Below are 18,986 nucleotides of genomic sequence, written 5' to 3'. Positions count from 1 at the left end.
TACACCACAAGAGGCGGAGAGCTGGGCAGCCAGAAGAATATTGCCTGCGGCCTCTGGATTGGACTTGAAAATCAAAGTGCAATGGTTGTGTTAAGGGAAAATAAATTTTAAGTGAACAAACTCTTAAAAGTGATAAGAAAAAGGGCTGGGAATGTAGCTCAGTAAGTAGAACACTTGCTTAGCATGAGCAAAGCCCGGGTTCCTTCCCCAGTACTGAATCAAACCAGGCATGGTGATACACACCTTTAACCCCAGCACTTGGGAGACAGGCAGGGAAATCAGAAGTTCAAGGTCATTCTCCATATATAGTGAGTTGGAAGTCAGCCTGGGATACATGACACCCTTTCTCAAAAAAATTACACACACACACATACACACACACAAATGAAAAGACAAAGAATATGGGCTGGAAAGATGGCTCAGCAGTTAAGAGCACTGACTGCTCTTCCAAAGGACCCTGGTTCAATTCCCAGCACCCACATGGCAGCTCACACTGCCTTTAACTCCACAATCTGACACCCTCAATATATATATATATATATATATATATATATATATATATATATATGCAAAACACCAATGTATTTAAAAACAAACAAACAAATAAAGAATGATAAAAAAAGACAAAGAATAGGAATGAATTAATTCCACATCCACAAATAAGCAGTTCTAAAAGGGGCAGAACCAATTAACAAGAGTGTCTGGAAGAGAATTGTAAATTAAAAAACAATGAGGTCACTTCTCACCTATCTGACTAGCTAAAATTAAAAACAGAGTAACCCCTGCTGCTGGAGGGGAGGCAGAAAAATAATACTCTCAGACATGGTTAAATGTGAATAGCTCTGCAATTTTGGTAAGCAATCTGGCAATATGTATCAAAACTTAAAATCTCTGTTTCCCTAGTAAAGTTGCAACAGATACAATATAGAGGTACCCATCTATCTCCCAGACACAAACAATTGCATACCTGATGACATTTAGATGACTTTCAAAATAGGTAACGCTCACATGCTTTGGTGGTTTGAATGGTCCTCATAGGGTCATATGTTTGAATGCTTGGTCGATAGTTAGTGTAACTGTTTGGGAAGGATTAGTATGTGTGTCCTTGTTGGGGGAGGTGTGTAACTGGGGGTGGGCATTGAGGTTTCAGAAGCCCATGCCAAGCCGTCTCTCTCTCTCTCTCTCTCTCTCTCTCTCTCTCTCTCTCCCTCTCTCCCTCCCTCCCTCCCTTGCTGCCCTCCTGCCTGTGTAGATCAGGATGTAAACAGCTGCTGCTCCAGCACCATGGCTGTCTGTTTCCTGCCATGATGGTCATGGACTCTACTACACTCTGGAATTGTGAACCCCAAATTAAATGCTTTATTTTAAAAGAATTGCCCTGGTCATGGTGTCTCTTTGCTGCAATGGAACACTGACTAAGACACATATGCACATTTTCTCACAAATCCCTCACTTTCATCTCTCTTCCCCAAAGTAAGAGCTGCAATAACTTGATCTTGTCATCAGTCAGGCCTATCTGGTTTTGAGCTTTATGTAAGTGGATCCATATTTTATGCATTTTTTCAGGCTTCTTTGGCTTTGGATAAAACTAGCAGGGGGCTCTATGGTGCTGAAAATGTTCTCTTTTATAACCTAAAAGTTGTTACATGGATGTGTTCATTTTATAATGCTTACCAAGCTGTACACTCATGATCTGTATAATGTTCTGTATGTATAACTATAGTTCAACAGAAGTATTTTAAATGTCTTATGGTTTTGTTTCTTTAAAACGTTTTACTTTTTAGCTAGGTTGTGGCGCACATGCATTTAGTCTTAGTGCTTGGGAGGCAGAGGATCTCTGTGAGTTCAAGGCCAGCCTGATTTGCAGATTGAGTTCTAGAACAGCCAGGACTACACAGAGAAACCCTGTCTCAAAAATAAATGCATATAAATTTGTTTTTATTTTATGTGTATGAATATTTTCCTTATATGCAAACACACATTTGTGCAGTGCCCAAGGAGGTCAGAAGAGGGTGTCAGATCCCCTGAGGCTGGAGTTACAAATGGTCTTAAGCCATTCTTCTGGTTCTAGAAACTGAACCTTGCCCTTCTGTAAGATTAACGAGTGCTCTTAACTACTAAGCCATCTCTCCAGCCCCTTAAAATATAGATGCCTTTTTTCCCCCAGTACTGGGGGATTGAGCCCAGAGCCTTAAATGTGCTAGGCAATACTCAACCACTAAGCTATATCCCAACCTACTCAATAGAAATATTTAGTATTTTTCCCTTTCTCCAGTAATCTCATTCCCAGAAAACTACCATAGAAATAAAAGCATCAGTCATATGGACAGACCTGGAAACATGCTTATTACAGCCTTGTGGCACTGACAAGACTTGGGAACCTAGTTAATGCCCCTGGGGGTAGATTATTATGCAACCATTAAAAAAGAATGAAGTAGGGCTAGTTCTAACTGGTGGTACAGCCCTTCTCTAGCAAATGTGAGGTATAGGGCTTTGAATTAGATTCTCAGAACTGTAAGAATAAATAAAAGAAAAAAATTAATTAGTTAACCTACTCTACACAAGTAAAGGGAATCACTATGTATCTATGTTAGGGACAGAAAGCAAAGTGTAGAAAATTGTTTGTAATATGATCTAACTTTAATAACCCCCCAATTAAAGATAATGACTCCTTCAAAAAATGAAAATGAAATCTGTCTGTGATATGATACATTTGTAATTCTGACACTTGGGAGGTGGAAGCAGGAGAATCAAAAGTTCAAGATTATTCTGGGCAACATACAGAGTTTGAGGCCAGTCTGGGCTTCATGAAACCTTGTCTCAGAAAAGACTCAACAAAAAATAAAGCCAGGTGTGCAGGCTTGCAGAGAGCCCACAGTGGTGTTATGTGAATGGTAATTACTTTGGGGGTTGCAAGTGATTTTTACTTTTGACAGTAAATGCTCTTGTGACTATATACTGTTTCTATAATCAAGGGAAAGAAAGTTGTTTTCCTCATGGGGGGAAAGTATTGGCAGGTAGCAGTCTCTAGGATCTGATTTAATGAGCACACAGGTCGATATTTAATTAACATATCAATTGTTGGCATGTCAACTGATGTTTTCCCAAATCCTTGAAGCCTTAAATTCTCCTAAGTAGCCAAAGTGTCATCTGAAACATTGTTTACAATTCCCACGTTTAACAATGCCCACCAGGAGAGGATTAAAGAAAGCCCTCTAAATTTTTTGGACTTTTTTTTTCCCTTTGAAATAATCTCTTTTTTCCCAGACCTGTTTGATAACTATTTTGAAAATCCCCAGTAGTGGTTTCTCCGCCAACACAATAAGTCAAGTCCAGAGGAATTAATAAGACCAGGTTTAATAAAAAGAGCAAAACAAAGCACTCCAAGTGACACCTGGAATGGAAGGAGGAGACATCATGTGGCAGGTGTAGAGACCGGTCTTAAATACCCTGTGGGCGTGGTCTTGAGTATCTCAGGGGGAGGAGCCACCTCTTAGGCTTTCTAGAGGGAGGAAGAGGGGCTGAGGCAGAGCTTCCACTTAAACACTGTTGATTGTGGGTTTTTTAAATTAATTTAATTTATTCTTTCTTTTTAAACGTGTGTGTGGAGGTGGGGGTCATCTGTGCAGGTGTGCATGCAAACAGAGGTCAACATTAGTCTATTTCTCAGGGGTCTGCCACTTCATGATTTTAAGATGAACTCCAGGTTGGGGAGCCGCAGAGACCTACCTGTCTACCTCCCCAGTGCTGGGTTTACAACCAAATACCACCACTCCAGGCTGGGGTGCTGGGGATTGAACTCCAGTCCTCACTGAGCCCTCTCTTATGGTGTTTCTGAAAATCTTCCTTATAACTCTATCACCATTCCTTTCCGCGGTTGTATAAATCCCTTATGAGACCTTGGGACCTGTAATCCTAGCACTCCAGATATGGAGGCATCACAATCAGAAGTTCAAGGCCAGCCTGGGATACATGAAACTCTATCTCAAAAAACAAAACCAAGTAACAACAAAAACCAGACAAACAAATAAACAAAAAGCCCCCCAAAAACAAAATTTCTATCTTCATTAGGAGGCAAAGGTGGGAGGGTCAAGAATGAAAGGCTATCATAGATAATAAATACTTTATGAGTTTACTCCTAACTACTTAGGCGTTTAAAGCAGACCAGCTGAGCAGCACAGCAAAGACAAACTGGGTCAAACATCTTGTTTGTTAACTTAAAACATGAAGCATTTCCTCCGTGGGTTTTGTTGTCTCTAGTCACTTTACCTTCCACCCGCCACGGTCTACTGGGTTCAGGTGAGGCCCCGGGTCTAATTAGTCCTTATCGGATGCTGCTCTTGAACATGCCAGAATGGTCAACTGGATGGGCTTTCTCAGCTCCCTCCTAACATTTCCTGAGCTTTGAAGCTGGGGGCCAAAGCTTCAAAGGAGAAATCAGCACCAGATGCTTAACACCGGAGAAGCGCAAATGAAGATGCCATTGATGGGGGTGGGGGTGGGAGAAAGGCATGGCTGCCAACTAGAGAGAACAGCATATGCCAAGGTCTGGTGGGTCTCCAAGTGTGGTTCCAGAGCAGCAGCAGCGGCGGCGGCGGCGGAGGAGGAACTTGTTGAAGATTTTAATTCTCAGGTGTTCTAAACTCCAGGAGTGGGAACTGCAGCTGTTTTTATCATCTGGGAGACTCTGGCTGGAGGCTAGAAGTTGAGAATCACGACTCCAGCAGAGGCCTGAGGATGCTTTGGATGAAAGGGGAAGGGTGGCAAGCCAGCTTTGTGAAGAGCCTCAGAGCCACTCAGGGGGCTACATGCTTTGTCCTCAGGGGCAACCTTCAGGTTTTAGGCCGGGTGGGTAGTACTCACACACCGGAGAGTGCCAGCATTTCCCAGGGTTGGGGACCCGCTGAGTCCCCCCTCCCCCCTACACACACAAACACCATGCCCTGCGACACCAGAGCTGTCAGGCCGCAGAACAATGCTTTTACGACCAAGAGGTGGTGATCCCACACGCAGACACGCTTGAAGAGGTGGAAGGGACCCAGAGCACCCAAACCCCTCCTAGAAGACAAGAGCGGAAGGCCGGCCCACTGCCCCACGCCCAGCCCGCGAAAGGGTGGAGCCTAGGGCCCCGCCCTCGGTCCGCCTATGTGGGCGGAGTGGGGGGGCCCTCGGCCCCGCGCCCGTGCGCACGCCCGCGGCCGGTTTGCAGGGCCGGACGCGCGCCCCGCGTCCGGGGCAGGAAGATGGTGGCGAGCGCGCGGGTGCAGAAGCTGGTGCGGCGCTACAAGCTGGCGATCGCCACCGCGTTAGCCATCCTGCTGCTGCAGGGCCTGGTGGTGTGGAGCTTCAGTGGCCTGGAGGAGGACGAGCCCGGAGAGGTGCTCCGACAGCCGTGCGGGCGGGCAGGCCGGGCGCGGGGGCGCGCGGGGTCCTGGCGGGGCTGCGGGCGGCCCCGGCCAGGCAAGTGGGGCATGGGCCGCGTGCATGCAGGACGCAGGCAGCCTCCTGGAGCCCGACCTCCGTCCCCCAATGCCCCTTCCCAGGCCGGCCTGGTGGGCTGCGTGCGGGAGCGGTGCGTGACCCGGAGGCTGGGGCGGCTGGCGGACTGGGGGCCGCGGAGGGAAGAGCGGGTCATGGTGGGGTGGTCTCCGTCCCGGGGAGCGATGAAGGTCAGGCGCGGGGATCGGGGTTGGGAGGAGCGGCTGGGCCCTAGCCTGCTCGAAGGTGGGAAGCCTCAGGCCAAACTTTCTGAAGTTGGGAGGGGGCGGGGGTGTACGCGCCGTGGGCGGAGGAGTGGGGGCCGAGGGACCCCGGGCATCTGTGTTCAGCTGCGCCTGAGAAGCGGCGAGTGGCGGTGAAGTGGAACTCAGGGGGTGAAATTAGGGCCTGTGACAAAGTGTATACCCGGGAATAGAGTGAACAGGAGTGACCCCAAGGGAAAAAACTGAAGTGTCCTCAAGGCGTGGCTTTCTCAGTCAGGGAAGAATCCGGGTGAATCTTCAGGAGAGGATGGGAACAGAAGGTGAGCTGTTGAGTTGGTCTCAGGACAGGACTTCAAAGCAGGAGGGAGCCATCTCTGACTCTGGTGTAATAGAAACAGCAGCTGCAGATTAGAGCCCCAGACCCCGACCCCAGGGTTTTTCTTACTCTTGACTGGTGCTTTTAGTTGCAGGCTCAGACACACCCTCCTGGTAGTGGCATTGGGGGGCCGGGGGTGGGGTGTGGACCAGATGGGTCTAGGTCCGTTCTGGAAAGGTGGAGAGGATTAGCCAAATCAAAGCCCTAAGCTGTCAGGGCTTCTTGCTTCTGACCCCCTTGTCCCTGTGTCTCCAGGGCTCTGGGAGAGAGGCTTTGTTGTCATATCCTTTTGGGCTTTACCTGGCAAGATGAAGGCATGGAGCCTAGAATCCTTCCCCTCCTGCACCTGGTCAGTCCCAGAGACCTGATGTGGAGGCTGGGAGAAGAGCTGCTGGGGAGCTCTTTGGGGGAGAATCAAGACGCTGGGGTGGTGAGGGAGCAGGAACAGAGAGACTTGGAATCATGACTCCAAAAGGAGCTGAGGACAGTTATGGAGAAGCTGGCTCTGTGACTTGTATAGGGAGCGAGCTTGTTCTCTGTGCAACAAGAGAGGAGAAAGTTTCAGTCAGATGGAGAAGTCTCTTTGGGCAACTGGAACATCTCAGATGGAATGGGCTGCAGAGGCAGGTGAGGGGAGAGGCTGGTTAGGACTGGGACGAGCATGTCAGGGCATCTTGAGTCTTCCAGGCTCAGTGGCTGGTGGTTTGAGTCAAGGAATTGGCTGAGCCCCTGCTGCTCTGCCCATAGCTGGGGATGGAGAACTGGACAGAGGTGAAAGAATTTGGGGTCTCCCCCACCACACACACACACACACCACCTGGCAGAAGCTGAAAAAAGAATCCTAGACCACAATGGAGAAAGGTCCCTGGTGATCCCTGGCAGCCACCTCGACCGACTGGGGTTGAGAAGGAGCATAGTGTAGTGCTTGAGAAGGTTAGCATGCAAGCAAGACCACTCTTCTCACGGCCTTGTCATAGCTCTGCTATCAGGCAGACCACCTCCAGCCACTTTTTTGGGGGGTGATAGTAGCACTGGTCTTGTTGGGTGATGAAAACTACAAAGTGAAGCAGTCCCTGTGAATGCTTACAGGAATCCTCGGCACCTGCTAAGCTGTCAGGACATAACACACATTGCACCCTGGGACATACTCATTCAGTCAGTCAGCACATACTAAAGTTCTCTCCCATCAGCCACTGTGCTCATACTAGGAATACAGAAATAAAGAATAGATGAGGTCCTGGCCTACAGGACAGACAGTCTACAGTGAGAGCCAGACAAAGCAGGAAAGCTAGAATAACAGGGGGGCTGGATCAGATCTGGAGGCTGAGAAAGGCTTCCTCTAAGAAGAGGTGAACAGGAGACTTTGAGCAGAAGGGTCTCGGGAGAGTGGGCTGAGCTGGGGATCCTCAGGGAATAGATAGAGGGTGAGGCACTTTTCCCAAAGATGGTTCCATCCTGTGTGGCCAAAGAGACCACAGTAAGGGACTTGAGTGGGTTTTATTGTAAGTGCAGTGGGAAAGCTCCACAGCAGGAGCCAATGTGCATTTAAGGAAAGCACTCTGCTGCCTGTGGAGGGTGAGAGTGGATACCTGGGATGATCACTAACCCCCAAAGAGCCACTGGAAGCTACTCAGAGCTTTCGCAAACATCCTTTCACCGCTTGTTTTAAATGCAGTCTGAGAAGTGGAGGTGGGGGTATTGGGGGGGGGTTGAGCTTTTCTGTGTTCGCTTTCTTTATGGCCTCCTTGCCAAGGAGGAGGGGGCCTCTGAGGCCAGATGCATTCAGCCAGAGGACCACCCTGGTCTCAGAGGCTATTGACAGCAGCCTGTTAAGAGACAGAGCCTGAGGCTCTGGGACCTGCCTGAGAGAGGTCAGGAGTGGGGGCTGGCTACCACCAGGGCCTTTCTGTCTCCTCATTGCTGCCTTCTGGTCCCTAGCCTCCTCTGGGATTGTCCTTCTCAGGGTCAACTAGCTCCCTGCTGCAGTGCGGGGCACCAACATGCCTATTTCCTGCCACATCCTGTCCCCCACCACGGCCAGCCTGGCTCTGTGCCATCTTGCCCTACTCTCCTGACCAGCCTCCTGATGTGCTGACACAGGCTTTGACCCCTGGAACACATGCCTCTTTGCCATCACTACCCACCTAATCTTGGGAATGTCTTCCTGGGCTTGCTGTGTGGCTGGGTCAGATGTCACCACTGCTCTCTACCCTGGCCAGCCCAGGGTGCCCTCCCCAACATGAGCACAGAACAGGGTCTCCTGACTCCCCCAGTGTCTCAGATAAGGATGAACACCCTATACTTATTGGGTACCTCTGAAGACATCAGAGAGCCATCTAGGTGCTGAACAGGGAGCCGAGGTACTGTGGAGTAGGGATAGGACTGTCACCTGAAGGTGGCTCCCAGATTCCTCTATGTTCCTATGGAAAAGGGCAGGGGAACCTGACACTGGACTCCACCCTGAGTCCACCATGTCTGATAGCGTGAGCCTTAGCCTTATGTGGACTATTTGTGTCTCGGTTCCCAGTAATATGGAAAAGGATAGCAACCTTTGTGAACGCCTTACCCACACCAAGACCTACCTTTACAGTCATTCATGTGAAATTTCTTAACTGAGTGTTTATGGCTGTGACACACTCTTCTTCTGGACTCTGAATATGCCAGTGAACAAACAAGCTAAACTCCCCCTAGCAGTGTTTACAGCCAAGTGAGAGACAAACAGAAGGGCATGAAATAAATAAAGTCATGTAGGATGGTGGAAGAGATCAGCATGTTCCTTAAGAAACTGTCTTATTGTATGTATTATATATGGTATGTGGACGTGGGTGGGTGAGTGCACTTGTACCTTGGCATTGCCTATGGAGGTCAAAGGGCAATTGTGGGAATCATTTTTCTCCTTCCACCATGTGAGTCTGAGTGATCGAACTCAGGTTGTCAGACCTGGTAGTAGGTGCCTTTACCTGCCGAGCCATCTTGTTGGTCCAAGACTATCATATTTCTGGGGGGAACATAAAACAGGGGATGAGGGAGGCTAGAGTTTTCAGTCCAGGCAGGCCTTGCTGAGAAACACTATCTGAGCAAAGAATTGAAGAGGCAAGGGATGAGCTGTGTGGGGGGTGTCTATGGAGGGCACCTAGACGGAGGTACAGCCAATACAGACCTTGGGCCAGGCATGCCACAGAGGGTGGAGGGACACTGCCTAGGCCATCGGGGCCGGGTGAGAATGAGGCATAGGGATCCATAGAAGGGGACAAGGGTGGCAGGAGGGGGGGCTAGCTAATATAGCACCTGAGAGGAGAGGCCACTGGCTAGGCCTAATTATGGTGACCTAAGTTCTAAAAGGAAGGGCTGGAGAGAGGCTTAGCAGTTAAGAGCACCTGGCTGCTCTTCCAGAGGACCCAAGTTCAATTCTCAGCACCCACATGGCAGCTCACAACTGTTTGTGTTTCCAGTCCCAAGGGAATCCAATGACCTCTTCTGGCCTCCACTGTGCATTTCACACATGTGGTGCACAGACATACATGCAGGCAAAACACCCCTATACATAAAAATAACAAATAAATAAATGTCAAAAAGTTCTAAAAGAAACACTGGTGGCTGTGATGAGGAGAGACAGGAAAGGACAAGCACATGAGCCAGGGCATCCTGAGACCAGGCTGAGGGCAGTGGGGAGGCAGGGAGAGTCTGGATGTGTTCTCATGCGTTTACGATAGATTGGATGTGGGGTATAAGGGGAAGAGAAGGATCAAAGTTGAGGTCAGGGCTGGGGGCTGTAGCTTACTTGTAGAGCAATTTTTTAGCATTATGGGGGGTCTTTACCTCATCCTCAATGCCACCCCTTCCAAAGGGGGGGAAAAATCAGACTCCCAGCATATTTGGTTTGAGCCACAAAAGGTTGTCACTTTCCGAGATGTAAAGACTGAGGGAGTGGTGGGGAGAGAAGAACAGTAAGCATTTGTGCGTGGACTTGGGGTTCTGAGGTCTTTAAGTTCCCAAGGGAGATGGCAAGGAGACTTCTAGTTGCAGGTCTGCAGGTTCAAGGGAGCTTTCCAGTCCAAAGAGGTAAATCTGGGATATGGATGGTATAAGGATGGCATGTAGAAAGTGAGGGACTGGATGAGCTCAACAGGAAGCAGTCTGGAGTCTAAGGACAGGGCCCAGGGTCTGCCTAGGGAGCCAGGAGACTGATGAGGGGCAGCCGATGGGAAGGACCCAGGTGCCTCCTGTAAGCCACGCAAGAAGGGTGATTACAGAGTGGTGCTTGAGCAAGGCATGTGTCTGTAGGGCTCAGCATGAAGAAGAGCACAGAGCGCAGGAGGAGAGGCACAGCCAAGAGAGGGCCTCTCTGGCTAGTTTCACAGTCATTGATTCACTTCATCCCCACTCTCACAGCTGAGGGACTATGCTCAGTCAAGTTCATTGGCTGATGGTGAGGTAGCGGAACAGGTCAGAGCACTCACAGGACGCCCGCCCAGTGCCTCTGTCCCTTCCCTCTCACAGCCAGGAGCCAAATGTCTTTCATGTGCCGCTATTCTCTTGGACCCAGGGGAGAAGTCCTGGCCTGACGTGGCTTCTCACTTAACTGTCTGCTAGAGGACCATCCGGGGTCTCAGAGCTCAGTGTGCCCCCCCCCCACTCTGGGGCAAATGAAATGGCTGTCCACTGGGGGACTCGAGCTGATCTTAAAGGATAGGTGGACTAAGCGAGGAAGGGACGTGGAGGGTAAGTTGAGCTGAACCAGGCCATTTGGGGTAGCAGGCAGCATGGATGGCTTCTGTGTACCCTTGAGAGATCCTGTCACAAGTGCAGAGGTTGGTGGCCTCTAGCTGCGGACCTCCAGCTAGCTGGACCTCAGTTTCCAGCCAAGGATTGATTGCCACGATAGCCAAGAGCTCGCTGCCACAGGCAGTCCTGATACAGGAGAGCCCATTGAGCCGACCACACCTCAGAGCTGCATCTGGGGACCCTGGAGCCACCTGCCCCTCTTCTGGCTTGTTCAACAAGACTTGTTCAACAGACTTGCTTTGTGCCTGAATCCTTCCCCTGCCAGATCCTCCCCCCCGTTACTCATCGGGTACCTTCAGCAAAGCACCTTGCCTCAGTTTCCTGTGAGACCCATCCAATGTTAGGGTCTCAAGCTTCATGACTACTCCTCCCTCCTGAGCTACTCCCCTGTTGTAGCCTCAGTCTTCCCACATGAAAAGCTTTAGTGCAATCGATGCTTTGGATGCAGGAGGAGGTTAATCCTGTCTTCCCAGTCAGCCCCCAATAGGAAGCATGGGTCTCAGCTGTGTGGGAGGACACTCCCGGGTCACCTGTAGGGTGTGTACACTCTTCTCTTGAAGAAGGCATGGGCATGTATCTTAAAATAGGCTGCAAGAGAAAATGGCATGAGCCCAGAGCAGGCAAAGTACAGTGCTGTGTGATCTGCATTCTGGAGGGGCATTGAGGTGTGATGGCTGAGGTGAGAGCACAGAAGCCGCCTCAGCCAGCTGGCCCTGGAATGTCGCTGTTTGTGCAGAGTTATTGAGTGAGTGGGACTTTTCTAGGTAAAGGGTAGCAAGGACCTTCTAGAATTCAAGGTAACCTTGGCCAAGATGAAACCTGAGGCAGGGGAAGAGGTGAGTGACTTATCTGTGATCTGTATGTCTTTTACAGAAAGGAAGGCAGAGGAAGCCACGGCCACTAGACCCTGGAGAGGGCTCTAAGGACACAGACAGCTCTGCAGGGCGTAGGGGCAGTGCTGGTAAAAGGCATGGGCGCTGGCGGGGCCGTGCCGAGAGTCCAGGTGTGCCTGTGGCCAAGGTGGTGCGGGCAGTAACCAGCCGCCAAAGAGCCAGCCGACGGGTCCCACCTGCCCCACCTCCGGAGGCACCAGGTCGCCAGAACCTGAGTGGAGCAGCAGCTGGGGAGGCACTAATGGGCGCTGCTGGCTTCCCACCACATGGAGACACAGGAAGCGTGGAAGGTGCCCCCCAGCCCACGGACAACAGCTTCACTCCAAAGTGCGAGATTGTGGGCAAAGATGCACTGTCAGCATTGGCCCGGGCCAGCACCAAGCAATGCCAGCAGGAGATCGCCAACGTAGTGTGCCTGCACCAAGCTGGGAGCCTCATGCCCAAGTCTGTGCCCCGGCACTGCCAGCTGGCTGGTGAGGGACTAGGGTACTCTGATCCTTCCCAGAAATGGACAGGAAGTGATGTGGCCCAGATCTTCCTGCTCATTTCTCAGATGGCCCTCTTGTCTTAAGTTGTGTTAAATATACCAGTTGGTAGAGCGGAAGCTGGGACCAGGCTTCCGAGTCTAGCTTCTTCTATTGGGAGGCAGGCAGGTGACTTTTTCCCCATCTCACTAATGTCCCTGTCTATTTTTCACTCAGGCAAGATGAGCCCTGGCATCCAATGGGAAGAGATTCAGGCCCAACAGCCTGTTGGTCCACCAATACGCATTGCCTACATGCTGGTGGTTCATGGTCGTGCTGTCCGCCAGCTGAAGCGCCTTCTCAAGGCTGTCTACCACGAGCAGCACTTCTTTTATATCCATGTGGACAAGGTACTGTGGACTGGGAAGACCCAGGGGATCTGGTTGAACAGAACAGAGACTCTGAAGGTTGTAGACAGGTAGCCTAGAGAAAGGTTGGCTCAGATACCTAGAGGATGGCAAGTTGAGGTCCAGACTGGTCAAGCATAGAATGGTATGGCCTATTAGGAGCTGGAGTCCTGCCACTTGCTCTGTCCCTTCTGTGTCTCTTGTGCTCTGTCCCCAGATGGGTGGGGGCTACAACCTTGGCACCCATATCTATCTACTGAACATCCCTTCTCCCTCAGCGTTCCAACTACCTGTACCAGGAAGTGGTGGAGCTGGCCCGGCACTATGATAACGTGCGGGTGACACCTTGGCGCATGGTCACCATCTGGGGAGGGGCCAGTCTTCTGAGAATGTACCTACGGAGCATGAAGGACCTGCTGGAAATTCCTGGCTGGGCCTGGGACTTCTTCATCAACCTGAGTGCCACGGATTATCCAACCAGGTGTGAGGATGAGGGGGAATAAAGTTCCATCTGTGATGTCAGGGTTGGAGGGTCCATTCTGTCTGCCATCTAAAGTCTCCACAGCCCAGACACGGTCCCTTGGCCCCAGGCAAGACTGGGGTGTGAGAGGTAGTAAAAGGTGGTCTGATGATTGGGAATAATAAGAAATGGGGAGAAGCAGCCAAAGGCTTGGACCTGGAGCACTGGGTCAGATAGCAGAGGTGGGCGAGGGATCTTCTTTGGATCCCTCAGGTGCCATCACCCCAGAACATCAGACAAGGGGGCAGGCACATGGTATAATAGCATCTGTTCTGGGTCAGGGACTGAGCCCCTGCTGCACAAATTCTCTTTCCTTACCAGGACAAATGAGGAGCTGGTGGCATTCTTATCCAAGAACCGTGACAAGAATTTCCTCAAGTCACATGGCCGAGACAACTCCAGGTGAGACAGGTGGGAAGGAGTGATGTCTTCCACAGTGCCTCCCACACAAGGGCACCTGACGGCCCAGCTCTGGGTTGTAAAGCCCCTAAACCAGTCCACAGGTGAAGGCATGCTGGGGTCAAGTAGAAAGACGGTGCTTGGGCTCCTTTCTGTGGGACCATAAGTCTTGGCCTCCCTCAGGTTCATCAAGAAGCAAGGCCTGGACCGGCTTTTCCATGAGTGTGATTCCCACATGTGGCGCCTGGGTGAACGACAGATCCCAGCAGGCATTGTGGTGGATGGTGGTTCTGACTGGTTCGTGCTGACACGCAGCTTTGTGGAATATGTGGTGTATACAGATGACCCCCTTGTGGCCCAGCTTCGCCAGTTCTATACATACACACTGCTTCCAGCCGAGGTGGGTGACCAGGTAGGCAGGGAGACTAGGGAGGGCACTGGTTGAGTGGCCCGTGGTTCACCCTTCACCCTCTCCTGCCATTTGCAGTCCTTCTTCCACACAGTGCTGGAGAATAGCCCGGCCTGTGAGAGCCTTGTGGACAACAACTTGCGTGTCACCAACTGGAACCGTAAGCTGGGCTGCAAGTGCCAGTACAAACACATCGTGGACTGGTGTGGCTGTTCCCCCAACGACTTCAAGCCACAGGACTTCCTGCGACTTCAGGTGCTCTCCCTTGATCCCAAGAAGCCTGCGCCCCAGCTTTTCTCCACAAGCTGGGTCAGAAAGGCAGGGTGGGTTTCTACCTGGAGCAGCTAGTTCCCTGGATCTCGGCGGCAGCAGCAGCAGGTGGCAAAGTCAAAGAGACTCAAGTAGAAAGTGATGAGAGGGGCAGCCCCTGCTGTGTTCTGGGGCCTGCAGAGCCCTTCAATCTCTTTGTTTCTTCTACCCCAGCAAGTCTCCAGACCCACCTTCTTTGCCCGGAAGTTTGAGTCAACTGTGAATCAGGAAGTCCTGGAAATTTTGGACTTCCACCTGTACGGCAGCTACCCACCCAGCACGCCAGCCCTCAAGGCCTACTGGGAGAACACCTATGACGTGGCTGATGGCCCTAGTGGACTCAGTGATGTCTTACTCACCGCTTACACAGCCTTTGCCCGTCTCAGCCTGCGTCATGCAGCCACTGCTATACCCCCACTGGCACTCTGCAGGTAAGAACCCCCCTTCTTCTGACAGATAGCAGGCCCTTAGAGTATGGTGCCTTAACGGGGGTGGGGGACAAGCCACAGACAGCCCCTGCCCAGAGTGAGTCTGGGCAGGAAAAAAAAAATTAAGCAGGATGAAGAAGAGCCAGTACCATGTGGGGTATGAGATCTGGGGCCATAGAAATGCCTAGGGCTGGGCCCCAGTATCCCTCCCTGAGACTCCAGGTGGTATCAGGTGTGCTCATGGCATCTCCCTTTCTCCTTGCTGAAACCGTCTTAGGTTTGAGCCCAGGGGGTTGCCGTCCAGCGTGCACCTGTATTTCTATGACGACCATTTCCAGGGCTACCTGGTGACGCAGGCGGTACAGCCCTCAGCCCAGGGGCCAGCAGAGACGCTTGAGATGTGGCTGATGCCCCAGGGGTCGCTGAAACTGTTGGGGCGCGGTGACCAGGCCAGCCGGCTCCAGAGTCTGGAGGTGGGACAGGTCCTCCCCCTTGCTTTCTCCTGACCCCCAGCAAGACGCAGGGAGTGGGAAGAGAGGGACAGACACCAAGGGAGGGGTAAGGACTCCATCAGACCTTTATGGGCTGGGCTCTCTGGGCTCTACTTTCCCAATAACGGCAACCTTGGTAATTCTGCACACAGACACACCTATGCCACCCCCTGAGGCATACACTAAGGGGCCCTCCCAAATGACACAGGGAGTAGGGACGGAACTGTCAGTCTAATCTAAAGTGCAAGGATTCCTGGGGCTTGGACAGTCCAGATGAGCTTTGGGTGTCCTTTCCTAGAGGTTCTGACTTTGTGGGGGGTGGTCTGCTTTTATGGGCCCCACCATTGCAGAACAATTGCATGGCAGCCTGGAATAAATCTCAGAGCTGGGAGAGATATTTCAGTTCCAGACTTAGCCCTTCAATTTGAAGATAGGGAAACTGAGGCCTGAAAGAGACAGTGACTGACCTAGGGTTACACCATGAGAGGCGGCATGAGAGCAGATAGAAGAACTTCTCCTAGGCTTCTGTCCAGCCGCCTCCCTCCCTACAGGTTGGCACTGAATGGGACCCCAAAGAACGAATCTTCCGGAACTTTGGGGGCCTGCTGGGACCACTGGATGAGCCAGTAGCCATGCAGCGCTGGGCCCGGGGCCCCAACCTCACAGCCACTGTGGTCTGGATTGATCCAACCTATGTTGTGGCCACATCATATGACATCACGGTAGATGAGGACACTGAAGTCACGCAGTACAAGCCCCCCCTGAGCCGGCCACTGCGGCCAGGAGCCTGGACTGTTCGATTGCTTCAGTTCTGGGAACCTCTGGGCGAGATTCGCTTCCTTGTGCTGCCATTGACCTTCAACCGCAAACTACCTCTCAGGAAAGGTAAGGATGTAGTGCCCAAGTGATGCCTGGATCCCACATAGAACAGAATTTTCCAGGGTAACTGACCTATGGCTGACTGGTAGGGGAGAATGGTCTTCCATCCCTGCATTGTGGTAGTGGGGAAAGGGAAGCCTGAGAGTCAGGCAGACTGCAGTTGGAAATGTGGCTCTGCCCGTTTAACTGGGCCCTGAGCTTTGGGAGTTACTCAGCATTTTAATTTGTCAAGTACGGATGGCACAACCAAGGGAGACCCTGGGTGACTTCGACAAAAGTCACTCGAGCTAGATTTAGCAAAAAAAGGAAAATTACTAGAAGAATGTGGGCCAGGTGGCAGTAGTGGCACACGCCTTTAATCCCAGCACTAGGGACGCAGAGGCAGAGGAAGGTGAATTTCTATGAGTTTGAGACCAGCCTGGTCTACAAAGTGAATTCCAGCATAACCAGGACTGTTTCACAGAGAAACCCTGTCTCGAAAAACAAAAACAAACAAGAAAAGAATGTGGGGCTTTCCTTCACAGTGCCCAGAAAATGCCTCGGGTCTCTCTGGTGACCAGGGTGCTGTATTCTAAGGCATCTTGTCCCTCATGCTGTCCTGCCTCTGATGTGCCTCCATATACAATGCTGTCAGTGCAGCAGCACTGGATTAGGACCTGGAGTACCCTCAGGTCCCACATAGCTTGTGAGAGCCAGATTCACACGGCTCCCTGGTGATTTGACTGAGGCTAAGGAGACAGGTCATTGGCAGCTGGAAGCTGAGCACACTCCAGCAGGGGTTACCTCTGAAGATGTGGGAATCAGTGCTGGCTAAGAGTGGTGATGAGTGTTGTCCCCTGGGTATTGCACCCTATCACAAGATGGTGAGGAAGAGCAGGAGTGACCCAAAGATATAAGGACCAGGGCCTGGGGCAGATACAGGGCAGGCAAGCCACTTCCCCACTGGATGAAGCAGGCTGAGCAGTCAGCTCTGCAGGCAGGCCTGGGACTAGACCTCAAAGGACAAAGTTGGCGCATGTCTACATGAGAAGTTAGAGTGGAGGTGAAGAGGATACAGAGGGTCGTGGGAATGAAGCTAGAAAGGCAAGGCAGCCTAGTGTAAAAAATAGACTGCCAGGGGGTCTGGGAGCTACTATGGTAGCCAGGAAGGACTGTGGATGACGCAAACCAGAGTGCTGCCTTATCTCCTAAAATGCCTGGTTCAACATGAGTCTAAAGTTGGGGGCTGGGGATTTAGCTCAGTGAGGTCCTGGGTTCTGACCTCAGTTTAAAAAAAAATCCTAAAGTTGGGAATTTAGGAATTATTACTTTTTAATTTTGCTTATTTATTTATGGAGACACTGTCTTATAACAGAGCCCAGGCTACCTGGAACTCATTGTGTAGCCCGTTCTGGTTTCAAACTCTTGCAATCCTTCTGCCTCTGTCTCTTATTTTTTAGACTTATAAGTATAAGTCACCAGGCTCAACTACCACTTGGAATTTCATACAACTGATGACTTTTTCCACTATGTAACAGCCTCGGCTGTCCTGGAACTAACTCTATAGATGAGGTTGGCCTTGAACTCAGAGAGATCCCCCTGCTTCTGCCTCTGCCTCCGGAGTGCTGGGAATAAAGGTGTGGGCCACCACCTCCTGGCACAACTGATGATAGGTACAGAAAGTTCCTTAGCTTAACCCGAGTCCACTCTGTAGGAGAGATCCCATGGTAAGGTTAGGAGGGGAACTGCTGTGTCCAGCCCTGACTCCTATAGTCTGACCTCCATGGGACTGGGGGCATGTGTAACTGTTTTTTTCTGTACCCCCAGATGATGCCAGCTGGCTGCACGCGGGACCACCCCACAATGAATACATGGAACAGAGTTTCCAGGGCCTAAGTGGCATCCTGAACCTGCCTCAGCCAGAAACCGTGGAGGAGGCTGCCCGGAGGCACACAGAGCTCACGGGTCCTGCACTTGAGGCCTGGACAGACAGGGAGCTGAGCAGTTTCTGGTCTGTGGGAGGACTGTGTGCCACTGGCCCTTCTGCTTGTCCCTCCCTGGAACTCTGCAGACTGACCAGTTGGAGCTCTCTGTCTCCTGACCCTAAATCAGAGCTGGGACCTGTCAAAGCTGATGGGCGACTCAGGTAGCAGGGCCCCAGCCAGCACAACCCGGAGGAGCCGGGGGATTGCACCTTACAGACAGTGGAGGGACTTCTCTCCCACAGACAAGAGCCAGAGGCCCAGGCAGTGTGCCCGTTTGAGCCATCAGGAACCTGCACCCAGGCAGGAATAGTGGGTGTAGTGCTCACTACTTACTGCTAATGGCTCTGCAAGAGATCAGAGGTCCACCGGAACCATGAGGGGCGCTTCCTCTGCCCCTCTCTAGTTTGTACTTTTTTAAAATTTTAAAACAAGTGGCAGGAGGAGGAAGATGTGCAATAGGGCTCCAAGCAGACCTAAGAAGTGGGCTGTGGCCATGGGGAGCACCGCCAAGCCCATCTGCTCCTGCTCTGGAGAGGTTTTGTCTGCCTCACCCTCCAGAGCCTCCATCCCCAGCAACGCTGCTCATAGCAGAGGCTCTTGAGAGGCACAGGTGCCCCGCCAGGCTCTGAGGCTGGCCAGGAGAGCAGGTGATTTGGGGGCTACTGTGGAGCTGGGCTTTAGTGGGACAGCCACCCCTCTGGTAGCCAGGGGATCCTAGAGCAGGGGTGGGGCTGACTCTTAGGCTTTCCAGCACACCCTAACCTAGTAAATGCAGGGTGGCAGAGCCTACTGAGATCCATGCAGCTTCCCAGGTGTGCCCTGGATGAGGGTGTCCCACTGGCAGCATAGGAAGACTGTCAGTGCGTTCAGAAGAACTTGGGAGTCGTGTTGTGCCTGAAGCTCAGTGTGAAGCCTGAAATATGCAACAGAGGAAATATATCTCTATCTCTCCAAGCTGAA

The 18,986-nt window shown here is 51.5% G+C and overlaps 1 protein-coding gene across 1 annotated transcript; it reads left to right on the top strand.

Annotated features, from left to right (window-relative positions):
* The first annotated feature begins 5,178 nt into the window (after nt 1–5,178).
* On the top strand, nt 5,179–18,986 carry Xylt2 (xylosyltransferase 2). The gene is made up of 11 exons (XM_027424375.2): nt 5,179–5,378; nt 11,737–12,229; nt 12,458–12,630; nt 12,906–13,108; nt 13,469–13,549; nt 13,730–13,946; nt 14,034–14,210; nt 14,439–14,695; nt 14,970–15,165; nt 15,735–16,068; nt 17,869–18,986. Exons 1-11 carry the CDS (start codon nt 5,244–5,246, stop codon nt 18,189–18,191), a joined length of 2,589 nt encoding a protein of 862 aa, XP_027280176.1. The 5' UTR covers nt 5,179–5,243; the 3' UTR covers nt 18,192–18,986.

The sequence above is a fragment of the Cricetulus griseus genome, chromosome 7 (genome assembly GCF_003668045.3).
Source record: "Cricetulus griseus strain 17A/GY chromosome 7, alternate assembly CriGri-PICRH-1.0, whole genome shotgun sequence".
In the NCBI taxonomy this organism is placed as follows: domain Eukaryota; kingdom Metazoa; phylum Chordata; class Mammalia; order Rodentia; family Cricetidae; genus Cricetulus; species Cricetulus griseus.
Note: the sequence above shows the minus strand (reverse complement) of the source record. Positions and strands in the feature narration are given on the sequence as shown.